Raw genomic sequence first — 16,718 nt, forward strand, 5'->3', positions numbered from 1 at the left:
AGTCAACCCTCTCCCTCACATCCGAGCTCGGCGTTTGCTCGTAGCTTGTCGGCTTCTCTTAATGATTGAATAAAGCCAGTAAGTTTCTGATCGCTGGTCAGTTTTCACAGAGCCCGTGAGGCCAGCAGGGTCTCCTCAGAATCTGACATGACACCAGTCCTTTGTCTCCCCTCAGGTACTTTGCCATGGGCCACCCCGTGTCTGTGCATATCTACTTCTTGTCTGACGAGTTTCAGGGCTACCTGGTTCGACATCACGCCACCAACCTGGCCACCAGCAAGCTGGAGACTCTGGAGACCTGGGTGATGCCCAAGAAGTTCTTCAAATTCACCAACCCGCCAAACAGCTTCAACAGACTGCAGCTTGCGGAGGTAAGAGCTTTGGGCTCGTCTGAAGGCCTGGAGGCGATTATATGATGTTTGTGTTAATTTGGCAAAAATATAACGTCATGAAACCTGAAGATCTCTTCACACCAGGGCCCAGGAACACTTTACACAAGGCCTGCTTCAGAACAGTGACATAACCATGTCATAGACGCGTCATAGCAGATGTCATGTGCTTTCATTTGTTCAGTTTGTCATTGTTGCTGCTAAGTGCGACGACAGACGTCATTATGTCTGATTTTGTGGAAGCTTCTCTCACGCTAAATTTGGCTGTAACTGTAATGAACCATCATGACACCACTGGTGTTTTAGAGTAACGTTCAGTCTAGCAGTTTCCATTTGCACCAGAGGGGGCGATAAAGCGCAGGAGTCTGCCTTGAAAACAGACGCATTTACAGTAGCAGCGTCTTGTGGTGGCTCATGGGATTGTATTAGTTTGGGATCACGGATCAGAGCTCAGAACAGTCAAGCGTACAAAAAGAAAAGAAAAACAGATTTTCGTCTCTTCTCATTGTTACTGATCATTATCCATACATTAGCTATGAACCCTGTTCTCCGTCGGCCTAAATCTTTATCACATGTTGCTTTGTGTCCTAGAAGGTAGTGCTGACCAGACCCGCCGTACAGACAAACGCATAGATGTAGTTTACTCGTTTACTTGGAGGGAAAACGCCGCAGGTTGGAGAAAGTTCTGCAGCTTGTTCGAGCAGATCAGAAAAAGAGTTTGTGAACAAACTTTACGCTGGCGTGACAAAACCGCTGGGATCCCAAATGACTGCTAAAGGGTCACTAGGCAGATGTTATTGTATCCCAGGTGGTTGTCAACGTTTTGCTGGGCCATTGCTGTCGTATCCCAAATGGTTGCTAAGGTATTACTGGATTGTTGCTTTTGTGTCCCATGTGGATGCTAAGGTGTTGCTAGGCAATTGCAGTGGCACCCCATGTGGTTGCTGGGATGCTGCTAGGCCATTGCTGTGGTATCCCAGGTGATTGCTAAGGTGTTGCTAGGCCATTGTTGTTTTATCCCAGTTGTTTGCTAGGATGTTGCTAGGCCATTGCTGTGGTATCCCAGGTGGTTGCTAAGGTGTTGCTAGGCCATTGTTGTTTTATCCCAGTTGTTTGCTAGGATGTTGCTAGGCCATTGCTGTGGTATCCCAGGTGGTTGCTAAGGTGTTGCTAGGCCATTGTTGTTTTATCCCAGTTGTTTGCTAGGATGTTGCTAGGCCATTGCTGTGGTATCCCAGGTGGTTGCTAAGGTGTTGCTAGGCCATTGTTGTTTTATCCCAGTTGTTTGCTAGGATGTTGCTAGGCCATTGCTGTGGTATCCCAGGTGGTTGCTAAGGTATTGCTAGGTCATTGCTGTGGTATCCCAGGCGGTTGCTAAGTAAATATGTCATTTATTTATATATATATATATATATAGTAACAGTAACTGTGCATTAAAATGTGCCCTGTGTTCCTTGAAGAGGATGTTAACTTATTTACACCTAGAGAATCAACAAAAACAAGTCATTTGCATATGACCGTAGACGTTCCACCACGTACCTCAGCGAATGTGGCTGACTTGGAGATCATCTCGCCTTCACAGTGGTTCCCGCTGGCTGTTCTGAGCAGGTGGCTGTTGTGGTTCTCCTTCACAGCGGTGACATGACGTAACACAACGTATGAGTCGGGCGACGTTGGTGCGGCTCGTTTGCGCTCGGCTGCTGGACGCAGACGAGGTGGTTGTTGTAAACAGGCCGGTTCAGTTGATTAAAAAACCGAATGTGGGAGAACAATGCTCTCTTTGTTCTGCTCGCTGCAGTGAAAGTGTTCTGGCAGTATATTCGCGCAGGAGCTCTCGCGGTGCAAACATGGCGAGGGGAAATTGACCTCCGAATATTATTGGTAATCTTACTCTGCTGCACATTCTGCCTGACATACTCCGTTAAACAACCAATAATTCAGACGTTCTACATTGATTTAGCTGTCAGCCAGCGCCGTACCTGTCATCTTGCCCTTTGGCGTAATCAGTGATTTGTCTGCCGGAGTGCGCAGGGATAAAATAATGACTGCACGCTTTGCTGCGCCAGGTTTATCTGCTGCGGGACGAGGACGGAGGAGGGGGATGCGTGCCGGGATGTAGAATAACATACGGAGACGCAGGAAACGAAGGGTCCTCTTAACGTGGTCCGCTAGCAGCTCAGCTCAGAGCTGTCCACGCAGTCGCGAGCAGAAGTCTGTGTTTGATGATTTTATAAGCACTCAAAAGTTTGGGGTCTGATTTCATTCATATAAAAAGACGTGTGTGTAAATGATCCTACGAGTTTCAGTCAGTCAGTGTGTATGAAGCTGTAAAACTGATGTTTTGATGATGATCAGAGCTGTAAGGGATTTGATGACCAGCTGATAAATCTGTACAGCTCTGAGAATCAACCGATAAACAAACGGACCCCCACAATGCCTCATATTTATTACCCCATAACTAAGATCTCACTGATTAATCAGGGAGTTTTACAGTAAACACGACATTATAGCTTATTATTTAATAACTCCTCCATATTTTCCCCACGTTCTAACTTTACGTTGTTCCCTAAACTCTCTAACCTCTGAATAAAGTCCTGGTTTAAGATTTGGTGTCTATTTTAATCTGCACTGTGTGAGTTATCACCGGATAACAGTTGTTGTTGTTGTTGTTGTTGTTTACAGGCTCTCTTGGGGCTGAAACAATAAGCTATTCTGGAAAATCAATAGTGTTTTTCAGCGAAATATGAGACTCCAAATGCTCCACTGCGAAAATCAGAATTTATCACGTTTTGTTAACTTCAGAGTCTAAAGTTTAGAATCAGTGACGAGGAGCTACTGTTTAAAATCATTTTAAAAAGGCCTTTTTTATTTTACTATCATAACCAATGAGTCTAATAAAGGCAATTGTTCTTCAAAGAAACTTGATGATCTAACACTCATAAAAGTGTTACATATAAAATATATTAAAAATAAACATCGCTGCTGTCAGAAGCAAAAACTCAAACACTCTAACTTGAAGGACGAGGACAAACGTTCTGTTAATGGAAATAAGTGTCAAATTTTTTCCAGTAATTTTGGGCCGTTTTTCTTGGTCTGCATAAAGGACATAAAGGACAACGGCCTTTTTCAAATTAGGTCAAAAAAGGGCAAACGGAATTGAAGATATGAGGTTTTGTCCCAACAGCGACGAGATATGTAGCGTTTAGTAGGGCCTGTCCGATATTAACAGCATGGCCGTGATAGTGATGCTGATTTTACGATGCTAAAAATTCTGATCACTGATAATGTCCGTTAATTTCATATTCACCGTTTATATTTTAACTTTGTATTGCAGTCATTTTAGCAGAGCAGAGCTGAACTGACCAACTCTTAAACTCACAGTCTTAGATGACGATTCTTCACGCCTTTGAGTTCTTTTCTTTTTTTCTGCGTCATTCCGATGTGGGAGCTGGTGGTGTTACTGTCATATAGTGACACGGGGCTCATATTCAGTTCAGCGAGTCGTCGATATCAGCTGACATCACCAGCCAGTCAGTACATCCATGGTGCCCTAATGTAAAGGAAGCTGTCAAAACACGTCACTAATGAACTGAAATGAAAAACCATAACTTCTAATATTTTGGAATATGCGGAAAACTTATAACGACATATTTCATTGTCCCAGGACGTCCCGTCAGAACATGCTGATGTTCTACCTTCGGAAATAAGAGGGTCAGAGTGAAACAGGCCCACCGCACCTGGGCATCATTACCCATGAGCAGCAGAGTGGCCAGCACCTGCGGGCACCGCGCCAAGCTGTAAACCACTTAACTTCATCTGGTGCACAGGGAGAAAAAGGAGGGCGGAGGAGGGACGGGGGTCTGTCGTCTCACGTAGGAGAGGGAGAGCTGCCTCCGGGTGCTGGCACTAGATAACTCCCGGCCTCCTACCCACCTCCCCCGCCTCCGCAAATGCACACGCGGAATCTAGCGCCGCCTCTGACACAGCCTTGACGTGGTTTCCTTCAGCTCGACTGGTAGAAATAAAATATCGAATATTTCTCATCGTGAGATTGTTGTACACACTCTGGCGGTTGAGTGCGTTTAGAGCACGTGTGTTGCGTGTGTCCAGATGTTCCACCTCTGTCCGGGGAGTCTGAGCTGATCCAGCTTCGTAATATTAGCTGTACCGCTGTGTTTCTCCCCAGATCGCTAAAGATGCGGTGTTATTGTGTTTGAAGGGAAACCTGCTGAGACGCGGTGCTGATTGGCTGATTGAAGGCCTGCCAGCTGCAGCAGTTGTTCAGGATTTTGTTAAGAAGGGTAGACTCTTAAAAATGCTTCCTAAATGGTTCTTGGCTTGGTTGTACGGTTCAAAGAAAAACCTTTAATTCTTCACGGCAACAGTGGGATCTTGTCAAATGAAATGATCTTAGATTCAGTCCATATATCTAATGTTTCTCATTTTGAGGCAAGATAAGTTTAACAGACTTAATTCCAGGCATTTTTACTTGTTTTAGGTGATTTTCCTCACTGTATTGTTGTATAATTTTGCTTGTGCTTAAAACAGACATTATCTGCCAATATAGTGACATCATTTCACTGAATAAAATCACTTAGAGCAAGTGAAAAAGGTCAAACCCACTGTGTTTTGTGTTTAAGACCTTTGGGTTCTCTTATGGGCCATAGTGAAAAAAGTTCACTTGGTGCAACTGTTTTGTGTTCTTGAGCCCCGAATTAGGGCTGAGTATTCAACTGAAGTACCTTCAGTACCAAAAACATCTGTATCGTTCTGTACCAAATTTGAACTGTACTCTGCCACAAAGGGTTCTTTGAAAACTGGAGTTCAAAAACAGATTAAAAGCTCCAGAGAACATGTGGCTCCTAACAACCACCTGGAAGAGCTGCTTGACCCCAAAACTGCCCCCATCAGATAAACAGCACTGAAAGCTTTGATCTCTGAGAGAGAGGAGAAGATCAAGCTGCTTCAGATCTGAAAACATCCACAGGTGTTTCTGTCCATCCTTCCACTGTGAGAAGACCACTCAGCGCTGTGGGTCTGAAAGGACGTGTAGCTGATCAAGAAGAACCTCACTGAGAAAAGGAGACGGACACATCAAACAAAGAAGCTGGACGATGGACTGACCGCCCCAGAGTCCAGACCCCAGCACCACTAAATGGGTTTGATCATCAACCAGCTTCTCAAACTGAGCTTTGGAGGCGTGTCTGCAGATTCTTTGAGGAGCTGAAAGTGAGGCTCCTGAGAGGAATATCTGATCCACACAGCTGAGAGCAGTTAGACACAGGAAGCTTTTTTGAATGTAACTCTCTGGGGTCCCTGAACCCTCGCAAATCCAAGTTTCTGTATCTGTGTGTGTCTTTGTGATGATCCAGCTCAGAAATCCAGTTCAAACCCTTCCTGAATCCGTAGAGCTGCCCTTTCCATTCCATCTCATCCCGAGATCATACGAGACTCACATCCGGAGTTATGAGCCTGTGAAGAGGGGCTGAGATACACATCATCTGCCTCTCACCGCGTGGAGCTGCTGGATTCGTGTGTCCGTCTACATTCTGTGTGAAACTGACCGACGGACACTCAGGAGATCACTAAGGACTGACCGTCACGCCGGAAACCCTTCATTCTTCATTCAGTCCACATCGGAGACTCGTGTGAAACGGCGTCAGAGAGTTTCCAGCTGCTGAAGCTGCTGCAGCGGGTTTGGAAAGTAGTGATGAAGATAACGGAGCGCTTAGATATGAAACACATGAGGATCCTGTTCTATGAAGAACCTTTAGTGGGGAGATTAAGGAGAGAGATAATGACCTCAGAGCACAGAGGCATAAACTAAACGTATAAGCTGAAAGGGTCTCTTTTGCACAGTAGTGTTTCTGTGATTCATTCAAATGGCCGCCACTTTCCCATCACTCTCCAATGACCAAAGTGCCCAAACACTCTCAGTCAGGCTATAAGGGTGTTTCTAAGGCTGTAAATCTCTGACCTCATCAGTCCCCATTACGACTCTTCAGGAAATGATTCAACACATCATAAAATAGATTATTTTCATATGAGTCAGCATTCAGACTGAGTCCTAAACCACACCTACACACCTGTTCCTCCTTAATGAGGAGCTGCAGGCTGTTTGAGCAAAATCTGGACACCAAACCTTCAGATTTAGGTTTATTTAGCTGAATGTTACAAAAAACATGGTTCTTCAAGGGTTCTTTAGTAAAGAGAATGGTTATATTTAGGACCTAGAGTTATATATTTCATGCTTAAATGGTTCTTTACATACTTTTTTGTGCTATATAGAACCATTTATGATGCATTCTCCATCACTGTAAAGAGACACTCCACCATGCAAAAAATCACCTACCATCTTTTTAGAACTATGCGTTCTATATAGAACCATATGCATGCTTATATATATTAATATAGATGTATTCTATGTTCTATATATATATTTCTATATATGCATGCTTAAATGGTTCTATAAAGAACTCTTGGATCTAAAAAGAACCATTCGTTTACTAAATAACCCTCTAAGAACCATCTTTTTTAAGGGCACCAAAGCAAAGCATCGTAAATATAAACAATATAAACAATAAACTAAGCCTATTTTTGAAAGTAAACTTTATTTAATATTCTGATAATTGACTGTGTTTCCAGTATTCCACGCTGACTTGTCCGCCCTCAACTCAACGCCTCATTTTTACACTGCTAGTGTTTTCGTAACCTTGAGATTTTTCTCCATAGAGCGACTCTGTTTGCTCGTAGCTCTACGCCCGTCTGAGAACTGCTGTGAATCAGACGGTGGGGCGTGATCCTACACTGGAGTATTAGATTAGCTGTAATAGTCACAGTAAACTAAATCTGTTGATATATGAGTGTACTTGGTCTGCGGTTTGGAAGATTTAGAGCAAACGCCAGTCATGGTCAGTTCTTCATACTCAAATCTCAAACATGGTTCTTTAGGGAACCAGAAATGGTTCTTCTTCTTTTGTAAAGTCAGCTTAGGATGTTAGACAATCTGAATTTACTTTAAATTAATCATTTGAATTCCTTCTTGAAACAAGCCTAAAATCATTTCGCTCAAGAAAATTGCTTAAATTATGTAAAAAAGAAAATCTATATTCAAATCAGACAGTGTTAATATTCATACAGCGGCTTCATAATGAGATTCGATGTTCAGCAACAGAGCAGAAAATTAGAAAACACATATTTAACTTAAACTCATACAGAAGCCTCCACAGATCGCTCTGCTCTCAGCTGTGAGTCAGTGAGTCTCTTCACCTTCATTCCAGCTTCCGTTCTTCTCAGGATCCTCACTTTCAGCTCCTCAAAGAACCTGCAGACACGCCTCCAAAGCTCAGTCTGAGAAGCTGGTTGATGATCAAACCCATTCCGTGGTGCTGAGGTCTGCTTGATTTTCTCCTCTCGACTCAGAGATCGACGCTTTAAGTGCTGTTTATCTGATGGGGGGCAGGTTTGGGGTCTAAGAGTTCTACGTTTGCAAAAGATTTCAAATCTTGTACTTAATGGCTTTAATAGAAAATTCATGAAATAAAAGCTGAGCCTCACCATCCAAATAGTCCCAACTGCAAATTTAGGCTCAGTCTACAAATACAGGGTGAAATCCAGTATAAATAAAAATAATGCATGACCACGACTTAGTAAGGAGTGGGAATGAGATCTTAATACATGGCCATGACTTAGTAGACATAATCTTATTCCCATGCCTTACTAAATTGTGGCCACGAATTAATGATCTCGTTCCACATCTCAAGGCCATGCATTATTTTTATTTATAGGGGGTCACCAGCAGGGCTCCACACATAAAACCTTACTGCCTGTCTCAGATCTACAGTTTTGACTTTCCAGAGCAAAAGTCCTTTCTTTTCAGATGTGGACAGTTTTAGGGGCTACCAGGTCTTCCAGGTGGTTGTTAGGAGTCTCGTTTTGTCTGAAACTTTAAAAAGTTTTTCCCTTTGATTCGCTTCGTCTTTAAGCCAGTGGATTGTCTTACATCTGATGTCCTCAGAAACGCCTCCTGAACAATATATAACTTGTACTTAATGGTCATTTTAACTCGAAGTGAGTGAAATAAGGGGTCTCTGACTTTTGCACACTGCTGTGTATATATAAAAAGAACAGTCAGACTAGCCTGTCTTGCCTGTCACATCATTCGGGCCCTCAGATCACCGGGGGTCTTCACGCCTTCTGCCTCTGATCTTCATGCTCTTCGCTGTCTCTCTCTCTTCTTTCCACCTCTTGCGTCAGATTGGGACGGACTGGGACGCTAAGGAGAGAATCTTCCGGAACTTTGGGAACCTGATGGGTCCGACGGATGAGCCGGTTGGGATGCAGAAGTGGGATAAAGGGCCCAACGTGACGGTGACCGTGGTGTGGATCGACCCCACCAACGTCATCGCCGCCACCTACGACATCCTGATCGACGCGAGCGCCGAGTTCACGCACTACAGACCCCCACTCAACCTGCCCCTGCGGCCCGGCATGTGGACGGTCAGAGTGCTGCACCACTGGAGCCCCGTGGCTGAAACGCGCTTCCTCATCACCCCCCTCACGCACCACAAACACCTGCCCATCCGCCAAGGTGAGATACACAGACACACATACAGCTGTAAGCAAAAGTTTGCACGCCCTGGACAAATCCCATGTAAGAATGTTCCGTCTTTCTTTTTTAAGATACTTGGGGTTCATGTGAAGAGCTAGATATCATTTCTCACTAAGTACAGTTTTCTGAGCCTATTTGGAGATTAATATAAGCCTTAACGTCATCCTCAGTACCACTGTGTGCAAAAGTTTGTGGTCAAATTCTGTGTTATTGTTGATTCTCTGGGTGTAAATAAGAGAGCACACCTCTGCGCATTTTAATGCTTGGTTTAATGCACAATTACTGAATTTAAGATTATTGGGGGACAAAATAAAACAATTTGTTGCCTGTGCACCACAAGCTGTATGTATGACCATTTCCTTTGACCGGGGGTGTTCAGACTTTCTCCACTGGAGTTTAAATACAAGAAGTATGACTGATTTATTAAATATAAATCAACTAAAAATTCCAGATAATGTTTTTTTATTATTATCTTACAGAAATCTTTAGGCCTTAGAAGGCCATGAGTGTTCCCTGCTGTTTAGAACACATCCATACCCACGGGGAACACCTGCACACTGTCAGGAATTAATGTGCTCTGCTGTATTTGTGCTTCATCTGCCAACACAAACATCCTTCCAGAGCCGCTTCACCTCTTTTTCCTGTTCTTCTTCGCTCCAAGCAGATCATCATAACGTTTAGCATCGTTCTGATATTCCGTTCAGGACCCCCCGATTTGAGGCTTTGAGTTGAGGTCTGTTTAAAGGCAGTGACGTTGGCGTGAAAGGAGCGATCGCATGTTCCTCGGATACGATCATAAACCCCTCAGATCTGTTGAGCTCGTCTTCATGCTCTCGCATTACCGGCGCTGCCTGAGTTGTGGAAACTCGTGCGGTGAGGTCACCTCACTTTGGCTCTCGGCGGCTTTGTGTGGAGCTTTGTGCTCGTTCTGCTCCATCAGCTAAATATAGGCTTTTGTATGAGCCGTACACAAAACCCAGGTCACCTTACTCAGGAATACATTTACACTGGAATAAACCAGCTCAGGAATAAACGAGTACAGAAATAAATTAGGAATAACCTCTAGCTGAAATAACCTCGCACTGAAATAAACACACACTGAAATACACACACACTGGAACAAAATCAAGCAAGAATAAACGCTCTTAGAAATAAACTCACTCAGAAATGAACTCACACTGGAATAATCTCACACAAATAAAATGAAGCTTAAATAAACTCACACTGGAATAAACACACACTGGAATAAACACACACTGAAATACACACACACTGAAACAAAATCAAGCAAGAATAAACGCTCTTAGAAATAAACTAAGATAATCTCACACAAATAAAATGAAGCTTAAATAAACTCACACTGGAATAAACACACACTGGAATAAACACACACTGGAATAAACACACGGTGGAATTAACTCACACTGGAATAATCTCACACTGGAATAAACACACGGTGGAATTAACTCACACTGGAATAAACACACAGTGGAATTAACTCACACTGGAATAAACACACGGTGGAATTATCTCACACTGGAATAATCTCACACTGGAATAAACACACGGTGGAATTAACTCACACTGGAATAAACACACACTGGAATAAACACACACTGGAATAAACACACAGTGGAATTAACTCACACTGGAATAAACACACAGTGGAATTAACTCACACTGGAATAAACACACGGTGGAATTAACTCACACTGGAATAATCTCACACTGGAATAAACACACGGTGGAATTAACTCACACTGGAATAATCTCACACTGGAATAAACAACTCATATCTCTCAACTGGCACTGTAATAATAAAGATATCTGGCTTCATACAGAGCTGGTGGCAGTGAAGATTTGGCGAGAAGACGTTTGGTTGGATGTAGTTCACAGTTTGAGCAGGAAGGCAACAGATAAACCGAGCGGAGCTCTTAGTTTATCATGCAGCTCACGAGCTGCTGGCTTGTGGGAATAACTGATGCCAAATTAAGACGGAAAAACAAAAGTCTGTTTTATTTTTGTTGTCAGCTTTGCTGTTGCATTAAATAAACATACGGACGATCAAACAGCGCGTTTACTGTCCCAGATATGTTCGATATGGTCCCTGTTCACACCATCGGCGAACGGAGAGGACGGTGCAAGGGGACGCGTGGGACCCTCAGAAGCCCTAATGAGAGCGCAGCTCTGGTGTCGGTGGTGTTGATGTAGGAGCGCGGCTGCTAAACTGGATGAATCACTGCGGCGGCGAGTGATTAATGCGGCTGGCGGACTCCGAGTCCTCCTGCTCATCATGCCTCTGCAGCCGCAGCTAATAAAAGTTTATGGAGTGCCTTTATGCAGTCCAGGTTGGCTGCGTGACGACTGCAGGCGTGCTCCACGCATCAGCTGCCCCAACACTGACCACCCAGAACTGGAACGGTCTGCACGGTCAGGAAAGAGCAGGAAAAGGATCACCATCACCATCATTTTACACTCTGATGAAGATGCATCCTACAAGCTCTGTTAGTGAACGTTAGCTCACTCACCTCCCCGCAGCCGACACGAGTCTGAGGCGCCCAAACTTTTTACCTTCAGGGGCCAAAGTGTAACGTGAGAGCCAGAAAGACCAGACAGAACAAATGTGCAGTGATATTTGAGGAATACAGCGTTCGGGAACATTACAACAGCAAACAAGTTTCTCCGTGTACAGAGCCGTGAAAACGGGATTTTCCTGATTTCCTCTGTTTGTGCATATTCACACAATAAATGGTTTCAGGTCCTCACACAAAAACACCGAAAGAAAAGGAAACACAAAACTTTTACTTTTTCACTGTTTCCTTCACACTGCGAAAAACGATATGTTAGCAAGTCAGTGTATCTTATACGCCCTAATATGAGAATATTACATGATCATTTCACTCATTTCAAGACATTTTTCCTTGTTTTAAGTAATTCTGCCTCAGGAAAGTATCTTATTTCATTAGAAGATCATTTTACATGGTTTTATAGTGTATTAATAGTGCATATATTTTAATAGTGATGATAATGTTGCTGGTTTCAAGATAAAATGACATAAAACAAGTAAAAAAGGTCTAAAAATATGTTAAATCATTTTGTAATATTCTTAGTATTCTTGCAAAAGCTTACCTCTACAAACACACACTTCCTTACTCTGTATGAATGTTACATTACATTTACGGCATTTGGCTGACGCTCTGATCCAGAGCGACTTACAATTTGATCATTTTACACTGGAAGGCCAAGGTGGTGTTGGGAGTCTTGCCCAAGGACTCTTATTGGTATAGTGCAGGGTGCTGCCCTGGAAGGGATTAAACCCCAGTCTACAGTGTAGAAGGCAGAGGTGTTACCCACTACACTAACCAACCACCTATGGAGGTTAGAAGAACGCAGGTTTGGTTCCAGATGTCCCAGTTCACTCGATCGTGAGTTTTTATTCTGATATCTGAAAGCCAAATTTGCCGTTGGCCAATTTTTATTACCCTAAAGCCTGAAATAACCATTTAAAACTGAGAGGCGTCAAGCTTTTCACACCACGTCATACGTCTTTACGTATCAATGTCACACACAGACTCAAAAAGAAGGTCCGGCTCGATGTTTCAGCCTCAAATGATCTAAAATCAACATCACACTGATGAAGATGTGATGACTATAGTAATACATTCTTCTGCACATTACGTGCAGTTACACATTTCCACCAGAGAGGTCTCCAAATCCCCACATCATGCATAGTGTTGCTTTAATGAAGGGCTGATTAGATGGTAAACACAACCTCGAGGAGAGCTTTGGAAATGGTTTAGCTGACACACTGACACCTAGAACTATCCCTCTGTTCTGTTTAAGAAGCTTTGGGTTGAAGGGAGTTTTCTTTCTCCTCTTCCTCCACAGAGGAGGCCCTGAAAGTGCACAACGGCCCGGCCAAGAACAGCTACATGGAGCAGAGTTTCCACGGGCTGAACCCCATCCTGAACATCCCCGTGCACCTGGGCGAGGTGGAGGCGGCCGAGCACAACGCAGGGTTGACCGGCGCCAAGCTGGAACGCTGGGTGGACAGCCTGGTGGGCGAGGTGTGGTCGGCAGTGGACGTGTGTTCCACGGCACCCAGCGGCTGCCCCGTCATGCAGACGTGCAGGGAGGCGGCCTGGAGCTCCCTCAGCCCGGACCCCAAATCTCAGCTGGGCCCTCCCAGGGCAAACGGCAGGGTCAGGTAGCAGCAGCCGCACGGCCGCCGCTACTGCCCAACCTGTTTGTGTTGTTGTTATTTTTGTGTTTTTTCTTTATTTATTTCTTTACCATCACTCATATGAGTCAGAGCGTCGTCGCTCTTGTCGCAGCTCTCAGATACAGTGCGAGTCGTGCGAAGGTGTACGAAGTAAGAACTGTTAGCCGATGTTTTGCCGGGCGTTTCACTTGTAGTCATGTGAGTGTTGTTGAGCTTTTCTCCTCTATTTATTTTAGGTTTGAAAACTGAGATAACTGTGATCGAACTTTTGCTAAACAGATGAGATCGAGATGCCTTTTACGCAGGCTTTGCTGCTGGAAGCTGAAAGTCATGAAGGTCTTTGCAAGCACAGAAAGGACCGAAACACTGGTAGTGTGACCAAAAGGCGTACATTTACAGTAAGCCTGTCTTTAACAATACAAACCTCCACACACAGAAGCATGCAGTTCACTAATACAAGACTCAGTACTGTGCAAAAGGCACAGCCTTTATGTCTGCAATTTCCTATCAAGACAGCCATTAAGTACAAGATTTGTAAACGTGTGGTTCTTAGTTGACCCCAAAACTGCCCCATCAGATAAACAGCACTTAAAGCTTTGAGAAGATCAAGCTGCTTCAGATCTGAAAACATCCACAGGTGTTTCTGTCCATCCTTGCGCTGTGAGAAAACCACTCAAAGGTCTGAAAGGACGTGTAGCTGATCAAGAAGAACGTCACTGAGAAAAGGAGATCAGGAGATTCAGCACCACTGAATGGGTTTGATCATCAACCAGCTTCTCAGCCTGAGCTTTGGAGGCGTGTCTGCAGGTTCTTTGAGGAGCTGGAAGTGAGGCTCCTGAGAAGAACGGAAGCTGGAATGAAGGTGCAGAGGCTCACTGACCCTCACAGATGTAATCAGATATTTTTGATGATTGACACGAATAAATTGATGCGCGATAAGCAAGAATCGCCGTGTGGGGAAAAAAAGAACTAAAGAGCAACAATTTACCAGCTTGATTAATCAAATGAAACAAATACTATGAAAACAACATTTAATTCATTTCTATTATTGAAATCCTGGGTGATTATGAGGCCTTTAAAAGCCTTTAGGCTGCAGTAAATTCCCTACTGTCTGTTCTGTACAACTTAGGGGTCCTAGTGGTTCAGACTTTTAATTATTTAAAAAATTATGAAAACTATACCAATATAATGCTATATGGCCAAAGGCATCTATAGCTGAATTCCAGAGTGACTCCAGTATAACGACGGAAGACAGCTCGTTACTTTAATATGTAAAGCATGTGGGCGTGGCTTTGCAGTTGGCAACAGGGAGCACTATTAGCACACCAGTCACCATGAACCCACACCAGAAGAAGCTGTGAACGCACACGTTGCATTAACATGCATCAAACCAACAGGTGGCGCAGTTTTCTAAAGGGCTCTTCGGGATTTCTGAATATGTTTATTAAAGATTTTCACTAAAGATTTTTCCTGTTTTGAAACAGCTTATAAACTAAAAAATAGTTGCTCAAAGCTGCAGCGGACCACACGTGTAGTTCGGAGAGGTGGGAACGGAATTTAATCACTAATCAAATCACTAATCATTAAACTTTATAATTCAAAAATATCACTTTCGATCGTTTCCTGAGACGTCTGAGGAAAAATGAATGTGTACTTAATGGCTCTTCTGACTGGAAATGCAGCGAATGAAAGGTCTCTGAATTTTGTCACACAAGGCAACCCCAGATCTCACGCTACGGATTAGCCCCGTGAAGTACTGAGCTGCAACAGCGAGAGCTCTGATTCGGTTTGAAGGGAGTAATGCTCGCCTCCTGCTGGTCGGAGTCAGTGTTGCACTTTTCCCGGGCTCATTTATAGGAGTGAATGTTGAATTAATTGCCAAATAGAGTTGAACAAGGCCACACTCCCACGTTTCCACGAGTGCAAGATGGAGCGAGAGACGCTCCTTTTGACCTGCCGGGCTGCCTCTCTCTTCTCTCTCTCTCTCTTTATCTCTCTCTCTCTCTCTCTCTCTTCTCCCTCTCTCTCTCTCTCTCTCTCTCTCTATCTCTCTCTCTATCTCTCTCTCACTCTCTCTGTCTCTCTCTCTCTCTTCTCTCTCTCTCTCTCTCTCTCTCTTCTCCCTCTCTCTCTCTTCTCCCTCTCTCTCTCTCTCTCTCTCTTCTCCCTCTCTCTTCTCTCTCTCTCTTTATCTCTCTCTCTCTCTCTCTCTTTATCTCTCTCTCTCTCTCTCTCTCTCTCTCTCTATCTCTCTCTCTCTATCTCTCTCTCTCTCTCTTTATCTCTCTCTCTCTCTCTCTCTCTCTCTCTCTCTCTCTATCTCTCTCTCTCTATCTCTCTCTCTCTCCTCCCTCTCTCTCTCTCTCTCTATCTCTCTCTCTCTCTCTCTCTCCTCCCTCTCTCTCTCTCTCTCTCTCTCTCTCTCTCTCTCTCTCTCTCTCTCTCTCTCTCTCTGTCAGCTTTCCGAACTCTGCCTGTACAACATGCTGTTGCCTGCAGGCTGCCTGACTTGAAATGGAAGGTGTCAGCTGTGCTGGCACACAGAGTGGAAAAAAAAATATCAAAAAAATGTAAAAAAAAATTCTTTTGACTTTTTTCTTTCTCCCTGAAGCAGAGGATTTACTGTTGAGGATGAGGGTTCTGAGTTGGCTATTTATTCATGTGTTTATATAAATGAAATAGGTATTTTTTAGTCAATGACTAATGTCTATATGCTGTTTTTGCAGCTCAATCAATACCTTTTTTTGTAAACAAGCTGCCTTTATTTACAAAGGCCATCGCCCCAAACTTCTAAACATCAAAAACAGCTTCACCTTCCCTGAGGTCCGGCTGCACAGGCCGTGAACTGAGCCCACTGCGGACCTAAACTGGACGCTTGCGATCGTTCAAATCCAAATTTTGCTCTTTTCTTTTTTTTTTATTTTTATTTTTATTATTTTTTATACCAGTTCCATTAAATATGAGCGTTTGTTCAGTATGGATGTTGCTGTTGGCCGTCGCTTCCTGCACTTGCGGCAAGGAACCACCCTATGCCATCACATTTTCCGGACTGGACTCCTCCGAAAGGACGCATCGCTCACGTAAAGATAAATAATGATAGGGTAGCCCCTCTTTTCTAACCGGTTGGGACGTATTTTTAGCTGAGAAGATTGCAAGCTTGCTGGACTTGAAGGTTTGCACTGGACCAACCTCGTCTCCGTTTTTTTACAGCTTTTCTGTTTCTACATTGACAGTAAAGGACTCTGTATGTCTCTCTATACGAACTGAGGCCTATTCGAAGGCGTCGCCCTCCTTTCAGGACCCCGTAACCCAGGTCCAGCCTTTACTCTGTATGCAACCAAGATTGTCCTCCGAGACGCAGCGTGTCTGATGAAGTGAAGTGTCGGTGTTGTCATGTGATCCGGAAAGGGGGCTGTAATCTGGCGTTTACAGTGAGGCACTCGTGTCATTTGTGCTGTGGAGCCGCCTCAGCGCCGTCGCGCTTTTCCGGGGGCGT

General features: G+C 44.0%; 1 protein-coding gene across 1 annotated transcript in view; it reads left to right on the plus strand.

The window, feature by feature from the left end:
* xylt1 (xylosyltransferase I) overlaps positions 1-15,291 on the plus strand; it is a 105,623-nt gene extending 90,332 nt beyond the window's left edge. The window contains exons 9-11 of the mRNA XM_037545037.1: positions 176-371; positions 8,646-8,979; positions 12,889-15,291. Coding sequence (XP_037400934.1) covers positions 176-371; positions 8,646-8,979; positions 12,889-13,211 — 853 coding nt within the window. The 3' untranslated portion in view covers positions 13,212-15,291. The remainder of the gene's footprint in view (positions 1-175; positions 372-8,645; positions 8,980-12,888) is intronic.
* Positions 15,292-16,718: the final 1,427 nt, after the last annotated feature.

This window comes from Pygocentrus nattereri, chromosome 14 (assembly GCF_015220715.1).
Source record: "Pygocentrus nattereri isolate fPygNat1 chromosome 14, fPygNat1.pri, whole genome shotgun sequence".
NCBI classification, from domain to species: Eukaryota; Metazoa; Chordata; class Actinopteri; order Characiformes; family Serrasalmidae; genus Pygocentrus; species Pygocentrus nattereri.